General features: G+C 46.6%; 2 protein-coding genes and 1 long non-coding RNA gene across 3 annotated transcripts in view; 2 read left to right on the forward strand and 1 right to left on the reverse strand.

The window, feature by feature from the left end:
* The window catches only part of LOC142088261 (uncharacterized), a 223,119-nt gene that overhangs the window by 33,567 nt on the left and 168,615 nt on the right, over positions 1 to 20,937 (reverse strand). The window lies entirely within an intron of this gene.
* LOC142088001 (olfactory receptor 2D3-like) lies at positions 5,931 to 7,313 on the forward strand. Its single transcript, XM_075162803.1, has one exon. It carries the CDS (start codon positions 5,931 to 5,933, stop codon positions 6,870 to 6,872), a length of 942 nt encoding a protein of 313 aa, XP_075018904.1. The 3' UTR covers positions 6,873 to 7,313.
* Positions 15,704 to 16,645, forward strand: LOC142088427 (olfactory receptor 2D2-like). Its single transcript, XM_075163807.1, has one exon. It carries the CDS (start codon positions 15,704 to 15,706, stop codon positions 16,643 to 16,645), a length of 942 nt encoding a protein of 313 aa, XP_075019908.1.

Here is a 20,937-nt window from a genome sequence, read left to right on the forward strand (position 1 = left end):
GCTCAGAGCAGGGCACGTGGCCCCAGCTGTGGCTCTGGCCTTCCCAGCAAGGGCAGGGACAGGAGAAAGCTTATTTAGTGGTGTATCTTCAACTACTCCCTTACTCTTACGCCATGTAAGATATAAAACATATGAGGACACACTCCTTGCTTGGGTTTTTGGGCAGATCGCTGTCCCCTGGGGGAAGGTCACATGCCAGGTGTCTCTCCCTACTGCTATATGCCACCTTTGAGGGTGGCCAGGGGAAAGGTTTGGGTCTGACATCTGGCACAGGTCCTGGCTGGGCTAGGACGTATTGCCACTTTGGTCAACGACTCATTCTTCTCAGCCCCAGCAGAGACGTGCTACGCTGGCAGATATTCCTGCTGCTCAGCGCCATCCCAGACCAAGACCCTCCAGCCGCCTACCAGGAGCATTAGTTAGCCCTGAATTATGTCAGCTGAGCCAGCCCAGAATTGAGTTTGGACTTGGTGGGCTATGGACTGGAGAAGTCTGCATTGCCTGCAGAGCCTCTTGAGATAGCGCAAGTGAGCCCTTGGATAGGTGAATCTTTGGCAAGTAAATACAAAGATAAAAGCAAAGATATTTAGTGCAGAGCAAGCCAGAAAAGGAGAAATGTAGCCAGAGTCAGTCACCAGCTTTTCCCCAGACCAACCCGGGCTCCCACCACACCTAAAGGACTCTTCACTTTTTTCAAAGATGCTTCCCATGACTGAAAGATAGGGAAGATAAGGCAAAGATAAAGCCTCTGATTAGTGAAGGCAGACAAATGGATATGAACTGTACATGTAGGGAGAACGGGGGTTTCTTAAACCTTAACAAGACTAAATACTAGCAGTAGGTGGAGGCAATAGTCGTAGAATGACCCACTGGAAGCTTCTCAGCAGGCCTGAACTCGAACATCAGCTAAGGCGTTAAATCTATTTCCATCACAAATTACGCTTCTCCCCTTCCAAAAAAAGGAACTCCCCTGGGGACCAGCCACCCAGCAGTTATCAGCTCCCCATGAGGACCAGGGCTTGAGAACGTGAGGCTGCTCCTATCTGTCTAGAGGGGGCCTCATCTGCTCCGTCTTCCTGGTCGGGTGGCCGGTAGCAGACCCCCCCTATAATGTCACCTGTCCCTGCCCTCCCTTTAATCCTGACCCATAAGCTCTCTGTTGGCTCCTCATCCGTCCCAGGGCGCAGCTCCATGCACTCCAGCTGGTCATTGACATAGAGGGCGACACCCCCTCCTCATCTCCCCTGCCTGTCCTTCCTAAAGGGCCTGTATCCTTCCATTCCAACAGTCCAATCGTAGGAGCCATCCCACCACGTCTCCATGATGCCAATAAGATCGTAGCCCTGCAAGAGTGCGCACGTCTCTAACTCCTCTTGTTTATTCCCCATGCATCGTGCCTTTGCATAGAGGCATTTAAGTTGGGCGCCCGATGAAGCTGCCTTACTGGCTGGAGTTCCTTTGTGCTCCTCTTCAGGTGCTCTCCTGCTGACCTGCGATCCTTCTCCAGGCTCTGGGCATCCATTGATGGCCCTGGCATCAGACCGGTACGAGTGGGATGGATTGAGGTTCCCCTCCTCCCGCAACTTTACTTTAAAACCCTCTTCACCAGCTTGGCAAGCCTTTGACCGAAGATGCTCTTCCCCTTCTCTGACAGATGGACCCCATCAGCCCCTAGTAGACCAGGTTTCTCAAAGACAGTCCCATGGTCTAAATAACCAAAGCCCTGGCTGTGGGACCCGTCCCATAACCATTTGTTGACTCGCCACATTCGACTGGCCCTTTCCAACCCCTTTCCTTTGACCGGGAGGACTGATGAAAAAACCACCTGTGCTCCAGAGTCCCTTACCATCGCTCCCAGGGCTCTCTAATCCTTCTTGATAGTCCTCAGACTGCTCCTGGCTCTATCACTGGTGCCCACGTGAAACAGCAGCAGCAGATAATAGTCAGTGGACCGTACGAGGCTTGGTAGCCTCTCGGTGACATCCCTGCTACGAGCCCCCAGTAAGCAGCACACCTCCCTAGAGAGGGCGTGCGGTCGGCAAATGGGTGCCTCAGTACCTCTCAGAAGAGAGTCGCCTGCTACTATCACCCATCACCTTTTCTTAGATGTGCTGGTTGTTATGTCTCGTTTTTGAGGAACACTTATGGATGAGCACCTAGCTCCAGGAGGGGTTACAGCTGATGACCCCTCCTCAGAGATGAGCGCACCTCTTCATCCTGGCTGAAGGTGCTTATATTCCTAATGGAAGCAGGTCCAAAGTGAGGTCTTCCTTCCCCTCAGGCCTCCAGAAGTTTGAATGAGCCTTTGGCACACCTCACCCAGCACTGACACCTCATCAAAAATGTGTCATGAACCAAACCCAGCCAGTGAGCCCAAATTTTCGCGCTTCCAACAGCTGAAGTTAAAAAAACCCCTACACCCTAAACATATTTGCTGAATGCTGTGCAGTTCCCTCAGAAGCTCTTCTGACTTCTTGAGGTGTCCGTCTTGGGTCCGGGCAGATGGGAAAGAGATGAACACCTGGTGCTAGGGGAAATGATCTAGACTGTCCATTCCAGCACTGCCTTCCCACTCCCCCAGCCCTTGGGACGTCATTTCACCAAATAGCGGTATTTATCCTCCTCTTTCCAAACAGAGAGATCAATCGCTCTCTAGAAATGCTGATTCCTCTGAGCTGAATATGGAGGAAGCGTTGTTTCCCCTGTGCTCTGAAAATGGCTATTTTCCGCTGTTAACTATACAGACAGTTAGTAGCTTAGACAACCTAGATAACTAACTTTTGGGCACCTGGGGAGGATTTCACCTTATGAGATGTATCAGATTCTGCATCTCCCGATGTCTTCAGACCAAAGCTGGAGTATTAGTGTGTTTCACCCTCACAGAAGTCATCTGGCTCAAAGTAGGAATAACTGGGTAAAATTCCATGTTTAGACAACCCTCTAAAAAATCCCACAAATCCATTAAAATATTTGGTCCCTTAAGATTTGAAGTGTAACGTACGGTTCACCAAGTCTTGAACAGGCAGTTGTAAAAACTTTTACCAAAACTTCAATTGTTTATGACTTAAACACTTAAAATTATGCTTGGGCTTGTGTTTACAAGAAATAATTGCAATGCAACCTCTGGGACCACTTTGGCATTTAAAATTGGTTATGGTGTCTCAAAAGGGAAATCTTGAAATGCGATTTCAATTCTTCCACCACGCTGCTATCACTTTGAACGCCTTAAATCCAAATGTAAAGGACTAAGCCACTTTGCATTTATTTCTTACCTCCAAGTATCTAACACTTCTTTTGATCAGGCGAGGGGTGCCTGCCACTTTCTTTTGTGTATTCTGCTGCCAGTATTCCTGTTATTGGATGAGTTTCAACCTTCTTGTAGATTGGACATTTTCAGGTACAGAAAAAACATTCTTTAATTTTACAAATCTTGAACAGAGATATGTCAGGATGATTTCAAGGTGGTTTAGTCCATAGGAGAATTTAGATAGGTCCAAGGCGTGTTTGTCACTGCTGATAGATGTGCCGTGATAAGGTAATGGTTTCTGTAAGAAACCCCTTTTAACCTTGAGCAAAGTTCTTACCTTATTTGTGTCTACTTTTTCTCACCTATAAAGCATAAATGACTCTCATCCTTCAAACTCCTTTGAAATCAAAAGGTGTAAAGTTCAGAGCTCGTGCTGTCTACTAACGTCAATAATATAAGGGGGTGATTTTCCAAAGTAGGTAAGTGAGCTAGAAGCACCGATCTCAAGCCCGTGGAACCACTCATGAGCAGTTTGGTCTCAGCTACTCCAAAGTATTTAGGAAACGAAATCCTATAGAGAATCCCACTCTAGTTCTTTATACCATAGCTAGAGGAAATTTCCCTTCTCGCTCCCAGAGGCTTGCAGTTTTCAGCTGCTGAAGGATGTTTTTTAATGTGGTATGATATTCATCAAAAGCATTACCACTACTGGTTTACTGAAGGCAAAATTGAATTGTTCTTGGCCTCCGGAGTGTAGTTATGTAAATTATAAATGCCTGAAGAGAATCAGAAGCTGAATGTAGCTGTTGATGTTGGCACAGGCTTTAAAATGATTGTGCATCTATGTGCTTAAATGAGAGAAAGCTGTCTCTCGAGTTCTACATCCATCTTAAGAAAGATGCTGAATTTCGTATGATGCAGGTTCTTAGAGTTACGGCATCATAACTGATAGAGCCCACCTGGTCTAGAGAGTTCAGGTCTTGAATAAGACTTGGATTAATGCCAGTAAGCATCAGGGATCAGACCCATCTCACCGGAATTTAGGTGTTTACATATGAGCTGATGGCCACATTTGCACAGGTGCCAGTGAAAAGCTAGTTGATACGGTTGATACAAGTCTTCTGCAGCTCTTCTATCACACGTGCTTGTCCCATACAGATGTCCTGGCTACCACAGTGAACCTAAAACGGCAAGAGGCGTGGATGCTTCGGCACCTTAACCTTTCCTTTCAAGTCAGGAGGGAGGCACCTGCCTTCGCTGACTGGGAGATCGGTGCTGAGCAGTCGGGGCTCCCTGGGCTGCAGTGGAGACGGACTCCTCCGGTTGTATTGACTGGGGCGGTGGCTCAGCCATCCCACCTACCTGAGGCAGTAATCTTGGGCTGAGGCAAAGGGCCTCCTGAACTGAGCTTTTTAGGATTATTTCTGAACCTCCCTTCCACCACAGTTTCTCTTTTGGAACGATGCTTCATTTTGCAATGCTTTCCCCTGACAGCGTAATTGCTAATTCAGGTTGTGAGAGTCTGCTTGGTCTTAAAAACACAGGATAGGATTCAGTTTCAGGGCAAGGCATCAGGTTTAGGCATCCACATATAAACATTTACATGGAAGTTATACATCTAAATGTCTGTCATGAGTGAGGAATAAACCAGGGGTCAAGGTTAAGCCCAGAAGGCCACTCGGGTTCTCAGGAACAGCTGAGAAGTTGAGATAGCTAAAGGTATCACCTACTAGCTGGTCATCTGAATCGCCCTTTAGAGTCCATTGACCGTATCAACGAGGCATCCAAATAATGTGTTCAGCCGCAGCAGCCTGGTACCACTTGGACACCCCAGCGTGACCTGTCGTTTGGGCAATTTTCATTCCAGAGGAGCACAAGCCCTCCAACGTCCCTGCATCAAAGGTGATGGCCACCTTCAGATGTCTCAGATACCCTACAGCATATCGAGTGACATTTATTAGTGTCTTCCACAGCATTATTAAGGTAGGCATTCTGCTACTCTCCTTTTACTGCACGAAGACTCGGGATCCACAACTGTGACCATATACTACTCGGAAACTTTCATGTCATAGTAAAGCCTTAAAACCTCTTAGGCGATACTGCGTAAAGACAGAACATGGACAGTAGGAGCTACAGTGACGAGAATGCCGTAAGATCCTAGATATACCTTAAGGTGGTTGGACATATGTAATTTGTTAGATGTGGTCAGCGTGCTGAATTTTGGCTTTATTGCAGGAAAAGGATACAGGTCTATGGATATTTGTCCACAAGAGTAGATCTGTGTCATAATGAGAGTGTCTGAAGGATTGTTTCGCTCCAGAAGTCTGTTTCGTGTTTTTTCCCAGGTTAAGACTGGATATCGAGAACTGGGATTTTAACATCTCGTCTTTTGATCTAACATTGAATCTTGATTTTCTAAAGAGGTCAGTAGTTCTCTTGGGCATTTAAATGTGTCCAAATTAGGCATTCTTCTGTTAAATCTGTGTAATTAGAGTGCAACCAACATGAGCAGGGGTTCAGCTAAAGGTACCATGTAACTTTCTCAACATTTTCTCGTTTCTCTGGTCACCATCATAGATAATATAAAATAGATGGTGTGTTGTGTCTGGTACTTATCTTGCAAGAGATTTGAGTTGACTTTGTTACTATTTCTTGTCTTGACAGTTAAACCACTGGAATAATAATGGCCAGGGAAAACCAAAGCGTAGTGACAGAATTCATCTTTCAAGGCCTTTCCTCCCAGCCAAGGACACAGACTGCTCTTTTCGTAGTGTTCCTGGTTTTTTATCTGTTCACAGTTGTTGGGAACATCATGATCCTTACAGTGATCAGAGCTGATTGCCAGTTGCAGTCACCCATGTACTTTTTCCTTGCCAACCTCTCCTTCTTAGATACCTGCTATGTCTCCATCATCATCCCCCAGATGCTGGTGAACCTCTTGACCAAGAAGGGGACCATCTCCTTCTCTGGATGTGTTGCTCAGATGTATTTGGCTCTGACTTGTGGCATGACAGAGTGTTTTCTGCTTGGGGTCATGGCCTATGATCGATATATGGCAATATGTCACCCCTTGCTCTACACCACTGTCATGAACAGGAAGGTTTGCATTCACATGGTCGTGGCTTCCTGGGTCAGCAGCCTACTGAGCTCCATGGTCCTCTGCAGCCTCACCTTGCGGGTGCCCTTCTGTGGGCCTGGCATCTTGAACCATTACTTCTGCGAAGTGACAGCAATGGTGACCTTGGCCTGCGCTGACACTGCCCTTACAGAGTTCGTCATCTTCATCTTCAGCATCGCCATAGTCTTGATCCCCTTTCTTCTGATCATCACGTCCTACGCCCGTATCCTTTCGGCCATCTTGAAGATTCAATCTGCACGTGTGCAATCCAAGACCTTCTCCACCTGTGGATCCCACCTGATGGTGGTAACCTTATTTTACGGGACAGTTACCTGCAGGTACATGAATCCTAAGTCAAGGGTTCCACAGGACAGGGACAAAGTTATTACAGTGCTTTACGTCGTTGTAGCCCCATTGCTGAACCCCCTCATCTACAGCCTCAGGAACAAGGACATGAAGAATGCCCTGAGAAGGGCGATGAATAGACCCAAGTCCCTGTTTATTTAAAGGCTTTTCAGGCAGTGGTAGTGTTGCACTTAGTTCTATGAGTTGAAACAATACTCAGATGTGATGATTTCTCTACCTGCAAGTGTCCTAGCCTTATTTTTACAAAGACTGAGGTGAAATCATACGTGTGCTAAATTCAACAGCACCTAAACAAAAAGACCTTGCATACAAATAACTTTCTAAATAACGTTTGGGGTTTGGCCTAAACCCCAGAGGCTAAATAAAGACATTGCAACTTCAGCGTGCCTCACTCTGGCAATTCATTTAAAATAGCAGTGGAAAATGCCCATAGCATCGTGACAAGAAAGACAAAAGGAAGAAAAAAGAAAAAACAGTTAAAGAACTTTGAGAAAAAATAAGCACTTTATATAAAGCGTGAAAGGTATTTTGCTTCTGAAGGGTTTCGTAATTCACTTCAGAGCATACAAACATTTAATTCATGTTGCAAACATGAGCTGCTACTGTGATTTCCCTTCAGACCTGGAGATTTCTCAACGTCTGCTGGGTTGGTCAGCAAACAAAACTGCCATCTTCTCCAATAAAGGGTGCAGTTGTTTGCAACTAATATTTATCCCCTTGCGCTGTGAGCGTTTTCTCACCCCAGCTTCCATAACCCGCTTTGCTTCCCCCGTAACTCATTTCTGCCCCTCTTAACTCCTACTGCATTTCAGTCCAACTCTGGGGCCCCATGGGCCAAGATCCTTCAATCTTATTTTGTCATGTGGACAGCTGGCAGTAGATCGTTTTGTTTTCTGATTTGAGTAGGGCATAATCAGGCGTGAATATCAGAGAGGGGTTTTCTTTCCGTGCCTCAAAGACAGATCCCTAGGTTTTAAGTAACCCAGGCAAGATGAAGAGTATTTCAGACCTCCCGAACTTGCTGACACTTAACCTAACCTTTTGAAAGATGTGCTTTGTACTCACATTCATGCAACACAGGTGGTTTTGCTCCCCACCCACAAGCTTGCTCAGTCACGGACGACCGTGCATCCTCCTTTCTGTGGTGTGGGTTTGTTTGTCACTCAGTGACATTATAGCCAAAATCTGGATGCCGTTGGATGCCATTGTAATTCCAATTTCGTATCTGAATCCCCACTGACTACAGAGGGAGATCGCCTCTTCACAGACTGATCAACCTTCCCATTGTGGACATATTTTGATGACTGAAGTTAAATAATTCAAGCCTAGAGAAACCCACAGAAAGTCCTTCCCCAATGGACTTCAAAGTCTCAATAAACGAATGTTTGAAAAGCAAGAAGAACGAATCCCTATGACATCTAAGACATGTGCAGCCAAAGCAGATAGAACATCTTTAAAGCCAAAATCTTGTCTTTCCCCTCCAATTTTGTGGTCCAAACTGTTCTGCTCTAAGAAATATCCTCCGGCCTTGTCTCTTTTTCCTTCTGCCTGTCAAGGAACCATCACCAGAAGCACCCAAGGAAGGTATCAGGAAAACCAGATCTAGCGCATGGAAAGTTATCGCAAAACACGGTGGGACACAGACAACTTTCTGATCTCTAAAGATGAGAGTCATCTCACATGTTTTTAAAACCCTGTAGTGAAGCATCGAAGTCTAAGCTAGCTCCCAAGGCTCTGAGGTGGTTCGCTGGGCTCCTTGTACAGTGGGCAGAGAAACTCATCCCATGCTGTGGTCAGTGTCTAAGAAAGAACCAGTGAATTGTCTATAAATGAGGGAAGAAGAAGAAGAATCACATTCATGAATCTGAGAGCTAGACATAAAGTTGCTTGCTTGATGTCAGGCAGCAGTGCAAAAAGTTCCTTAACCTGGCTGAAGCGGAGGTAGAAAGGCTTCAGAAGGCTTTGAGAGGGCACACCAGTGGCGAGCGCAAGGCATACCCCCGGCTGGTTTGCCAGATGCAAGTCTGGAAAGGATACCTCATTGGTTTCTGAACTGCTGGACAAAACTGCTCATTCATAGCCAGCCAGATGAGGGAGAGCTGCCCAAATTCTACAGCCGAAATAAAGAAAGGCATACCAAATCCGAACTGTTGCCAGGAGAATGCACTGTCTGACTGATTCGCCTGTGAATGGAAGACTGAGAAAGCACTTCTCACCTTAATATCTTGGGTTTTTTCAGAAAAGGGGAGTAATGAAATTGGTGTGCTTGAATAATGTGCTTGAAAAAATGTAAAATACAAAGAAGCTGTTACAGCTTCTGTGATCTGGTGCTTGTTTCTGTGTTTCTGCCTCTCCGTCCACTCAGGAAAACTGGCTTTTAGACACCTGGTTTAAGATGACTCTGAACAACCAGTTTTGAGACTGCCAGGGTTAGGCAGGATGAATTTCAGCTTTTATAGATGCAAGTATGCCTGTAACCTTGCAGGTATGCAAACACCCAGCATGCCTGAGGTTCAACAACACACCTAAAGATAACAGTTGTCCCAGATACACAGATTTGTAATTATAATTTCGTGGTGTACATTCTTTTTTTAATGTCTGCCAAGCCAAGACAACCGACCTTAATGGGCAGGATTGGTACTGGGGTGGTTTCCTCTGCAAGCTAGCAGAAAGTGGAGTCCCAGCAGAAAGTAACGGAAGTTTTTTGGAGTGCGATTCGTACTTCTTGTCCCTGTCTAGGGAAGATCACAGCAGTGACTAGAAAGGTATTTTGAGGGAGATTGGTGCATCCTGACCCTGCCTGGAGGTTGAAGTGTGGAAAATGCAATTAGTGAACAAATGCCACTCGTTAGCCGGTATCCTATGCACCAGAAGTGTGCTTACACCCGTCCCGTACAGGGAAGGACCAAACTAAGGGATCCTTTCAGCCCTGGCTCTTTACAGTGCGGCTCAAGCACCAACATCTGGAGGTGGCATCCGTGGGTCTGAGCCCAGAAGCCCATGCCAGAGAGCCAGACCAGGGCTCTCCTGCGGCTCAGAGCAGGGCACGTGGCCCCAGCTGTGGCTCTGGCCTTCCCAGCAAGGGCAGGGACAGGAGAAAGCTTATTTAGTGGTGTATCTTCAACTACTCCCTTACTCTTACGCCATGTAAGATATAAAACATATGAGGACACATTCCTTGCTTGGGTTTTTGGGCAGATCGCTGTCCCCTGGGGGAAGGTCACATGCCAGGTGTCTCTCCCTACTGCTATATGCCACCTTTGAGGGTGGCCAGGGGAAAGGTTTGGGTCTGACATCTGGCACAGGTCCTGGCTGGGCTAGGACGTATTGCCACTTTGGTCAACGACTCATTCTTCCCAGCCCCAGCAGAGACGTGCTACGCTGGCAGATATTCCTGCTGCTCAGCGCCATCCCAGACCAAGACCCTCCAGCCGCCTACCAGGAGCATTAGTTAGCCCTGAATTATGTCAGCTGAGCCAGCCCAGAATTGAGTTTGGACTTGGTGGGCTATGGACTGGAGAAGTCTGCATTGCCTGCAGAGCCTCTTGGGATAGCGCAAGTGAACCCTTGGATAGGTGAATCTTTGGCAATTAAATACAAAGATAAAAGCAAAGATATTTAGTGCAGAGTAAGCCAGGAAAGGAGAAATGTAGCCAGAGCCAGACACCAGCTTTTCTCCAGACCAACCCGGGCTCCCACCACACCTAAAGGACTCTTCACTTTTTTCAAAGATGCTTCCCATGACTGAAAGATAGGGAAGATAAGGCAAAGATAAAGCCTCTGATTAGTGAAGGCAGACAAATGGATATGAACTGTACATGTAGGGAGAACGGGGGTTTCTTAACCCTTAACAAGACCAAATAAGAGGCCTTGTCTAGCAGTAGGTGGAGGCAATAGTCGTAGCATGACCCACTGGAAGCTTCTCAGCAGGCCTGAACTCGAACATCAGCTAAGGTGTTAAATCTATTTCCATCACAAATTACGCTTCTCCCCTTCCAAAAAAAGGAACTCCCCTGGGGACCAACCACCCAGCAGTTATCAGCTCCCCATGAGGACCAGGGCTTGAGATCGTGAGGCTGCTCCTATCTGTCTAGAGAGGGCCTTATCTGCTCCGTCTTCCTGGTCGGGTGGCCGGTAGCAGACCCCCCCTATAATGTCACCTGTCCCTGCCCTCCCTTTAATCCTGACCCATAAGCTCTCGGTTGGCTCCTCATCCATCCCAGGGCGCAGCTCCATGCACTCCAGCTGGTCATTGACATAGAGGGCGACACCCCCGCCTCATCTCCCCTGCCTGTCCTTCCTAAAGGGCCTGTATCCTTCCATTCCAACAGTCCAATTGTAGGAGCCATCCCACCACGTCTCCATGATGCCAATAAGATCGTAGCCCTGCAAGAGTGCGCACGTCTCTAACTCCTCTTGTTTATTCCCCATGCATCGTGCCTTTGCATAGAGGCATTTAAGTTGGGCGCCCGATGAAGCTGCCTTACTGGCTGGAGTTCCTTTGTGCTCCTCTTCAGACGCTCTCCTGCTGACCTGCGATCCTTCTCCAGGCTCTGGGCATCTGTTGCTGGCCCTGGCATCAGACCGGTACGAGTGGGATGGATTGAGGTTCCCCTCCTCCCGCAACTTTACTTTAAAACCCTCTTCACCAGCTTGGCAAGCCTGTGACCGAAGATGCTCTTCCCCTTCTCTGACAGATGGACCCCATCAGCCCCTAGTAGACCAGGTTTCTCAAAGACAGTCCCATGGTCTAAATAACTAAAGCCCTGGCTGTGGGACCCGTCCCATAACCATTTGTTGACTCGCCACATTCGACTGGCCCTTTCCAACCCCTTTCCTTTGACCGGGAGGACTGATGAAAAAACCACCTGTGCTCCAGAGTCCCTTACCATCGCTCCCAGGGCTCTCTAATCCTTCTTGATAGTCCTCAGACTGCTCCTGGCTCTATCACTGGTGCCCACGTGAAACAGCAGCAGCAGATAATAGTCAGTGGACCGTACGAGGCTTGGTAGCCTCTGGGTGACATCCCTGCTACGAGCCCCCAGTAAGCAGCACACCTCCCTAGAGGGGGCGTGCGGTCGGCAAATGGGTGCCTCAGTACCTCTCAGAAGAGAGTCGCCTGCTACTATCACCCGTCACCTTTTCTTAGATGTGCTGGTTGTTATGTCTCGTTTTTGAGGAACACTTATGGATGAGCACCTAGCTCCAGGAGGGGTTACAGCTGATGACCCCTCCTCAGAGATGAGAGCACCTCTTCATCCTGGCTGAAGGTGCTTATATTCCTAATGGAAGCAGGTCCAAAGTGAGGTCTTCCTTCCCCTCAGGCCTCCAGAAGTTTGAATGAGCCTTTGGCACACCTCACCCAGCACTGACACCTCATCAAAAATGTGTCATGAACCAAACCCAGCCAGTGAGCCCAAATTTTCGCGCTTCCAACAGCTGAAGTTAAAAAAACCCCTACACCCTAAACATATTTGCTGAATGCTGTGCAGTTCCCTCAGAAGCTCTTCTGACTTCTTGAGGTGTCCGTCTTGGGTCCGGGCAGATGGGAAAGAGATGAATACCTGGTGCTAGGGGAAATGATCTAGACTGTCCATTCCAGCACTGCCTTCCCACTCCCCCAGCCCTTGGGACGTCATTTCACCAAATAGCGGTATTTATCCTCCTCTTTCCAAACAGAGAGATCAATCGCTCTCTAGAAATGCTGATTCCTCTGAGCTGAATATGGAGGAAGCGTTGTTTCCCCTGTGCTCTGAAAATGGCTATTTTCCGCTGTTAACTATACAGACAGTTAGTAGCTTAGACAACCTAGATAACTAACTTTTGGGCACCTGGGGAGGGTTTCACCTTATGAGATGTATCAGATTCTGCATCTCCCGATGTCTTCAGACCAAAGCTGGAGTATTAGTGTGTTTCACCCTCACAGAAGTCATCTGGCTCAAAGTAGGAATAACTGGGTAAAATTCCATGTTTAGACAACCCTCTAAAAAATCCCACAAATCCATTAAAATATTTGGTCCCTTAGATTTGAAGTGTAACGTACGGTTCACCAAGTCTTGAACAGGTAGTTGTAAAAACTTTTACCAAAACTTCAATTGTTTATGACTTAAACACTTAAAATTATGCTTGGGCTTGTGTTTACAAGAAATAATTGCAATGCAACCTCTGGGACCACTTTGGCATTTAAAATTGGTTATGGTGTCTCAAAAGGGAAATCTTGAAATGCGATTTCAATTCTTCCACCACGCTGCTATCACTTTGAACGCCTTAAATCCAAATGTAAAGGACTAAGCCACTTTGCATTTATTTCTTACCTCCAAGTATCTAACACTTCTTTTGATCAGGCGAGGGGTGCCTGCCACTTTCTTTTGTGTATTCTGCTGCCAGTATTCCTGTTATTGGATGAGTTTCAACCTTCTTGTAGATTGGACATTTTCAGGTACAGAAAAAACATTCTTTAATTTTACAAATCTTGAACAGAGATATGTCAGGATGATTTCAAGGTGGTTTAGTCCATAGGAGAATTTAGATAGGTCCAAGGCGTGTTTGTCACTGCTGATAGATGTGCCGTGATAAGATAATGGTTTCTGTAAGAAACCCCTTTTAACCTTGAGCAAAGTTCTTACCTTATTTGTGTCTACTTTTTCTCACCTATAAAGCATAAATGACTCTCATCCTTCAAACTCCTTTGAAATCAAAAGGTGTAAAGTTCAGAGCTCGTGCTGTCTACTAACGTCAATAATATAAGGGGGTGATTTTCCAAAGTAGGTAAGTGAGCTAGAAGCACCGATCTCAAGCCCGTGGAACCACTCATGAGCAGTTTGGTCTCAGCTACTCCAAAGTATTTAGGAAACAAAATCCTATAGAGAATCCCACTCTAGTTCTTTATACCATAGCTAGAGGAAATTTCCCTTCTCGCTCCCAGAGGCTTGCAGTTTTCAGCTGCTGAAGGATGTTTTTTAATGTGGTATGATATTCATCAAAAGCATTACCACTACTGGTTTACTGAAGGCAAAATTGAATTGTTCTTGGCCTCCGGAGTGTAGTTATGTAAATTATAAATGCCTGAAGAGAATCAGAAGCTGAATGTAGCTGTTGATGTTGGCACAGGCTTTAAAATGATTGTGCATCTATGTGCTTAAATGAGAGAAAGCTGTCTCTCGAGTTCTACATCCATCTTAAGAAAGATGCTGAATTTCGTATGATGCAGGTTCTTAGAGTTACGGCATCATAACTGATAGAGCCCACCTGGTCTAGAGAGTTCAGGTCTTGAATAAGACTTGGATTAATGCCAGTAAGCATCAGGGATCAGACCCATCTCACCGGAATTTAGGTGTTTACATATGAGCTGATGGCCACATTTGCACAGGTGCCAGTGAAAAGCTAGTTGATACGGTTGATACAAGTCTTCTGCAGCTCTTCTATCACACGTGCTTGTCCCATACAGATGTCCTGGCTACCACAGTGAACCTAAAACGGCAAGAGGCGTGGATGCTTCGGCACCTTAACCCTTCCTTTCAAGTCAGGAGGGAGGCACCTGCCTTCGCTGACTGGGAGATCGGTGCTGAGCAGTCGGGGCTCCCTGGGCTGCAGTGGAGACGGACTCCTCCGGTTGTATTGACTGGGGCGGTGGCTCAGCCATCCCACCTACCTGAGGCAGTAATCTTGGGCTGAGGCAAAGGGCCTCCTGAACTGAGCTTTTTAGGATTATTTCTGAACCTCCCTTCCACCACAGTTTCTCTTTTGGAACGATGCTTCATTTTGCAATGCTTTCCCCTGACAGCGTAATTGCTAATTCAGGTTGTGAGAGTCTGCTTGGTCTTAAAAACACAGGATAGGATTCAGTTTCAGGGCAAGGCATCAGGTTTAGGCATCCACATATAAACATTTACATGGAAGTTATACATCTAAATGTCTGTCATGAGTGAGGAATAAACCAGGGGTCAAGGTTAAGCCCAGAAGGCCACTCGGGTTCTCAGGAACAGCTGAGAAGTTGAGATAGCTAAAGGTATCACCTACTAGCTGGTCATCTGAATCGCCCTTTAGCGTCCATTGACCGTATCAACGAGGCATCCAAATAATGTGTTCAGCCGCAGCAGCCTGGTACCACTTGGACACCCCAGCGTGACCTGTCGTTTGGGCAATTTTCATTCCAGAGGAGCACAAGCCCTCCAACATCCCTGCATCAAATGTGACGGCCGCCTTCAGATGTCTCAGATACCCTACAGCATATCGAGTGACATTTATTAGTGTCTTCCACAGCATTATTAAGGTAGGCATTCTGCTACTCTCCTTTTACTGCACGAAGACTCGGGATCCACAACTGTGACCATATACTACTCGGAAACTTTCATGTCATAGTAAAGCCTTAAAACCTCTTAGGCGATACTGCGTAAAGACAGAACATGGACAGTAGGAGCTACAGTGACGAGAATGCCATAAGATCCTAGATATACGTTAAGGTGGTTGGACATATGTAATTTGTTAGATGTGGTCAGCGTGCTGAATTTTGGCTTTATTGCAGGAAAAGGATACAGGTCTATGGATATTTGTCCACAAGAGTAGATCTGTGTCATAATGAGAGTGTCTGAAGGATTGTTTCGCTCCAGAAGTCTGTTTTGTGTTTCTTCCCAGGTTAAGACAGGATATCGAGAACTGGGATTTTAACACCTCCTCTTTGATCTAACCTTGAATCTTGATTTTCTAAAGAGGACAGTAGTTCTCTTGGGCATTTAAATGTGTCCAAATTAGGCATTCTTCTGTTAAATCTGTGTAATTAGAGTGCAACCAACATGAGCAGGGGTTCAGCTAAAGGTACCATGTAACTTTTCTCAACATTTTCTCGCTTCTCTGGTCACCATCATAGATAATATAAAATAGATGGTGTGTTGTGTCTGGTACTTATCTTGCAAGAGATTTGAGTTGACTTTGTAACTATTTCTTATCTTGACAGTTAAACCACTGGAATAATAATGGCCAGGGAAAACCAAAGCGTAGTGACAGAATTCATCTTTCAAGGCCTTTCCTCCCAGCCAAGGACACAGACTGCTCTTTTCGTAGTGTTCCTGGTTTTTTATCTGTTCACGGTTGTTGGGAACATCATGATCCTTACAGTGATCAGAGCTGATTGCCAGTTGCAGTCACCCATGTACTTTTTCCTTGCCAACCTGTCCTTCTTAGATATCTGCTATGTCTCCACCAACGTCCCCCAGATGCTGGTGAACCTCTTGACCAAGAAGGGGACCATCTCCTTCTCCGGATGTGCTGCTCAGATGTATTTCTCTCTGACTTTTGGCATGACAGAGTGTTTTCTGCTTGGGGTCATGGCCTATGATCGATATGTGGCAATATGTCACCCCTTGCTCTACACCACTGTCATGAACAGGAAGGTTTGCATTCATATGGTCGTGGCTTCCTGGGCCAGCAGCCTACTGAGCTCCATGGTCGTCAACAGCCTCACCTTACGGCTGCCCTTCTGTGGGCCTGGCATCTTGAACCATTACTTCTGTGAAGTGACAGCAGTGCTGGTTTTGGCCTGCGCAGATATTGCCCTCACGGAGTTGGTCATCTACATTTTCACTGTCCTCATAGTCTTAATCCCCTTTCTTCTGATCATCACGTCCTACGCCCGTATCCTTTCGGCCATCTTGAAGATTAAATCTGCACGTGTGCAATCCAAGACCTTCTCCACCTGTGGATCCCACCTGATGGTGGTAACCTTATTTTATGGGACAGTCGTCTGCATGTACATGAATCCTAAGTCAAGGGTTCCACAGGACAGGGACAAAGTTATTGCAGTGTTTTACACTGTTGTAACCCCAATGCTGAACCCCCTCATCTACAGCCTCAGGAACAAGGACATGAAGAATGCCCTGAGAAGGGCGATGAATAGACCCAAATCCCTGTTTATTTAAAGGCTTTTCAGGCAATGGTAGTGTTGCACTTAGTTCTATGAGTTGAAACAATACTCAGATGTGATGATTTCTCTACCTGCAATTGTCCTAGCCTTATTTTTACAAAGACTGAGGTGAAATCATACGTGTGCTAAATTCAACAGCACCTAAACAAAAAGACCTTGCATACAAATAACTTTCTAAATAACGTTTGGGGTTTGGCCTAAACCCCAGAGGCTAAATAAAGACATTGCAACTTCAGCGTGCCTCACTCTGGCAATTCATTTAAAATAGCAGCGGGAAATGCCCATAGCATCGTGACAAGAAAGACAAAAGGAAGAAAAAAGAAAAAACAGTTAAAGAGCTGTGAGAAAAAATAAGCACTTTATATAAAGCGTGAAAGGTATTTTGCTTCTGAAGGGTTTCGTAATTCACTTCAGAGCAGACAAACATTTAATTCATGTTGCAAACATGAGCTGCTACTGTGATTTCCCTTCAGACCTGGAGATTTCTCAACGTCTGCTGGGTTGGTCAGCAAACAAAACTGCCATCTTCTCCAATGAAGGGTGCAGTTGTTTGCAACTAATATTTATCCCCTTGCGCTGTGAGCGTTTTCTCACCCCAGCTTCCATAACCCGCTCTGCTTCCCCCGTAACTCATTTCTGCCCCTCTTAACTCCTACTGCATTTCAGTCCAACTCTGGGGCCCCATGGGCCAAGATCCTTCAATCTTATTTTGTCATGTGGACAGCTGGCAGTAGATCGTTTTGTTTTCTGATTTGAGTAGGGCATAATCAGGCGTGAATATCAGAGAGGGGTTTTCTTTCCGTGCCTCAAAGACAGATCCCTAGGTTTTAAGTAACCCAGGCAAGATGAAGAGTATTTCAGACCTCCCGAACTTGCTGACAATTAAACTAACCTTTTGAAAGATGTGCTTTGTACTCACATTCATGCAACACAGGTGGTTTTGCTCCCCACCCACAAGCTTGCTCAGTCACGGACGACCGTGCATCCTCCTTTCTGTGGTGTGGGTTTGTTTGTCACTCAGTGACATTATAGCCAAAATCTGGATGCCGTTGGATGCCATTGTAATTCCAATTTCGTATCTGAATCCCCACTGACTACAGAGGGAGATCGCCTCTTCACAGACTGATCAACCTTCCCATTGTGGACATATTTTGATGACTGAAGTTAAATACTTCAAGCCTAGAGAAACCCACAGAAAGTCCTTCCCCAATGGACTTCAAAGTCTCAATAAACGAATGCTTGAAAAGCAAGAAGAACGAATCCCTATCACATCTAACACATGTACAGCCAAAGCAGATAGAACATCTTTAAAGCCAAAATCTTGTCTTTCCCCTTCAATTTTGTGGTCCAAAGTGTGCTTACACGTGTCCCGCACAGGGAAGGACCAAACTAAGGGATCATTTCAGCCCTGGCTCTTTACACTGCGGCTCAAGCACCAACATCTGGAGGTGGCATCCGTGGGTCTGAGCCCAGAAGCCCATGCCAGAGAGCCAGACCAGGGCTCTCCTGCGGCTCAGAGCAGGGCACGTGGCCCCAGCTGTGGCTCTGGCCTTCCCAGCAAGGGCAGGGACAGGAGAAAGCTTATTTAGTGGTGTATCTTCAACTACTCCCTTACTCTTACGCCATGTAAGATATAAAACATATGAGGACACACTCCTTGCTTGGGTTTTTGGGCAGATCGCTGTCCCCTGGGGGAAGGTCACATGCCAGGTGTCTCTCCCTACTGCTATATGCCGCCTTTGAGGGTGGCCAGGGGAAAGGTTTGGGTCTGACATCTGGCACAGGTCCTGGCTGGGCTAGGACGTATTGCCACTTTGGTCAACGACTCATTCTTCCCAGCCCCAGCAGAGACGTGCTACGCTGGCAGATATTCCTGCTGCTCAGCGCCATCCCAGACCAAGACCCTCCAGCCGCCTACCAGGAGCATTAGTTAGCCCTGAATTATGTCAGCTGAGCCAGCCCAGAATTGAGTTTGGACTTGGTGGGCTATGGACTGGAGAAGTCTGCATTGCCTGCAGAGCCTCTTGGGATAGCGCAAGTGAGCCCTTGGATAGGTGAATCTTTGGCAAGTAAATACAAAGATAAAAGCAAAGATATTTAGTGCAGAGCAAGCCAGAAAAGGAGAAATGTAGCCAGAGCCAGACACCAGCTTTTCCCCAGACCGACCCGGGCTCCCACCACACCTAAAGGACTCTTCACTTTTTTCAAAGATTCTTCCCATGACTGAAAGATAGGAAAGATAAGGCAAAGATAAAGCCTCTGATTAGTGAAGGCAGACAAATGGATATGAACTGTACATGTAGGGAGAACGGGGGTTTCTTAACCCTTAACAAGACCAAATAAGAGGCCTTGTCTAGCAGTAGGTGGAGGCAATAGTCGTAGAATGACCCACTGGAAGCTTCTCAGCAGGCCTGAACTCGAACATCAGCTAAGGCGTTAAATCTATTTCCATCACAAATTACGCTTCTCCCCTTCCAAAAAAAGGAACTCCCCTGGGGACCAGCCACCCAACAGTTATCAGCCTAACAAGCCCTTCAGGGCATCATGAAGAAGCCTCTATCGCTTGGAGAAGGAAGCCATGATCAACGCATTCCAGGAACCTCCTGGATTGCTTATGCCCTGCCGTGTTGTCCCTCCAACAGATAGTGGGGTGGTTGAAGTCCCCCATGAGGACCAGGGCTTGAGAATGTGAGGCTGCTCCTATCTGTCTAGAGAGGGCCTCATCTGCTCCGTCTTCCTGGTCGGGTGGCCGGTAGCAGATCCCCCCTATAATGTCACCTGTCCCTGCCGTCCCTTTAATCCTGACCCATAAGCTCTCGGTTGGCTCCTCATCCGTCCCAGGGCGCAGCTCCATGCACTCCAGCTGGTCATTGACATAGAGGGCGACACCCCCTCCTCATCTCCCCTGCCTGTCCTTCCTAAAGGACCTGTATCCTTCCATTCCAACACTCCAGTTGTAGGAGCCATCCCACCACGTCTCCATGATGCCAATAAGATCGTAGCCCTGCAAGAGTGCGCACGTCTCTAACTCCTCTTGTTTATTCCCCATGCATCGTGCCTTTGCATAGAGGCATTTAAGTTGGGCGCCCGATGAAGCTGCCTTACTGGCTGGAGTTCCTTTGTGCTCCTCTTCAGGTGCTCTCCTGCTGACCTGAGATCCTTCTCCAGGCTCTGGGCATCTATTGCTGGCCCTGGCATCAAACCGAGTGGGATGGCTTGAGGTTCTATTCCTAATGGAAGCAGGTCCAAAGTGAGGTCTTCCTTCCCCTCAAGCCTCCAGAAGTTTGAATGAGCCTTTGGCACACCTCACCCAGCACTGACACCTCATCAAAAATGTGTCATGAACCAAACCCAGCCAGTGAGCCCAAATTTTCGCGCTTCCAACAGCTGAAGTTAAAAAAACCCCTACACCCTAAACATATTTGCTGAATGCTGTGCAGTTCCCTCAGAAGCTCTTCTGACTTCTTGAGGTGTCCGTCTTGGGTCCGGGCAGATGGGAAAGAGATGAATACCTGGTGCTAGGGGAAATGATCTAGACTGTCCATTCCAGCACTGCCTTCCCACTCCCCCAGCCCTTGGGACGTCTTTTCACCAAATAGCGGTATTTATCCTCCTCTTTCCAAACAGAGAGATCAATCGCTCTCTAGAAATGCTGATTCCTCTGAGCTGAATATGGAGGAAGCGTTGTTTCCCCTGTGCTCTGAAAATGGCTATTTTCCGCTGTTAACTATACAGACAGTTAGTAGCTTAGACAACCTAGATAACTAACTTTTGGGCACCTGGGGAGGATTTCACCTTATGAGATGTATCAGATTCTGCATCTCCCGATGTCTTCAGACCAAAGCTGGAGTATTAGTGTGTTTCACCCTCACAGAAGTCATCTGGCTCAAAGTAGGAATAACTGGGTAAAATTCCATGTTTAGACAACCCTCTAAAAAATCCCACAAATCCATTAAAATATTTGGTCCCTTAAGATTTGAAGTGTAACGTACGGTTCACCAAGTCTTGAACAGGCAGTTGTAAAAACTTTTACCAAAACTTCAATTGTTTATGACTTAAATACTTAAAATTATGCTTGGGCTTGTGTTTACAAGAAATAATTGCAATGCAACCTCTGGGACCACTTTGGCATTTAAAATTGGTTATGGTGTCTCAAAAGGGAAATCTTGAAATGCGATTTCAATTCTTCCACCACGCTGCTATCACTTTGAACGCCTTAAATCCAAATGTAAAGGACTAAGCCACTTTGCATTTATTTCTTACCTCCAAGTATCTAACACTTCTTTT

This window comes from Calonectris borealis, chromosome 14, assembly GCF_964195595.1.
Source record: "Calonectris borealis chromosome 14, bCalBor7.hap1.2, whole genome shotgun sequence".
In the NCBI taxonomy this organism is placed as follows: domain Eukaryota; kingdom Metazoa; phylum Chordata; class Aves; order Procellariiformes; family Procellariidae; genus Calonectris; species Calonectris borealis.

Bases quoted from the DNA above. Each gene is read 5' to 3' on its own strand.
- LOC142088001 (XM_075162803.1), top strand. From the start codon at position 5,931: ATGGCCAGGGAAAACCAAAGCGTAGTGACAGAATTCATCTTTCAAGGC.
- LOC142088427 (XM_075163807.1), top strand. From the start codon at position 15,704: ATGGCCAGGGAAAACCAAAGCGTAGTGACAGAATTCATCTTTCAAGGC.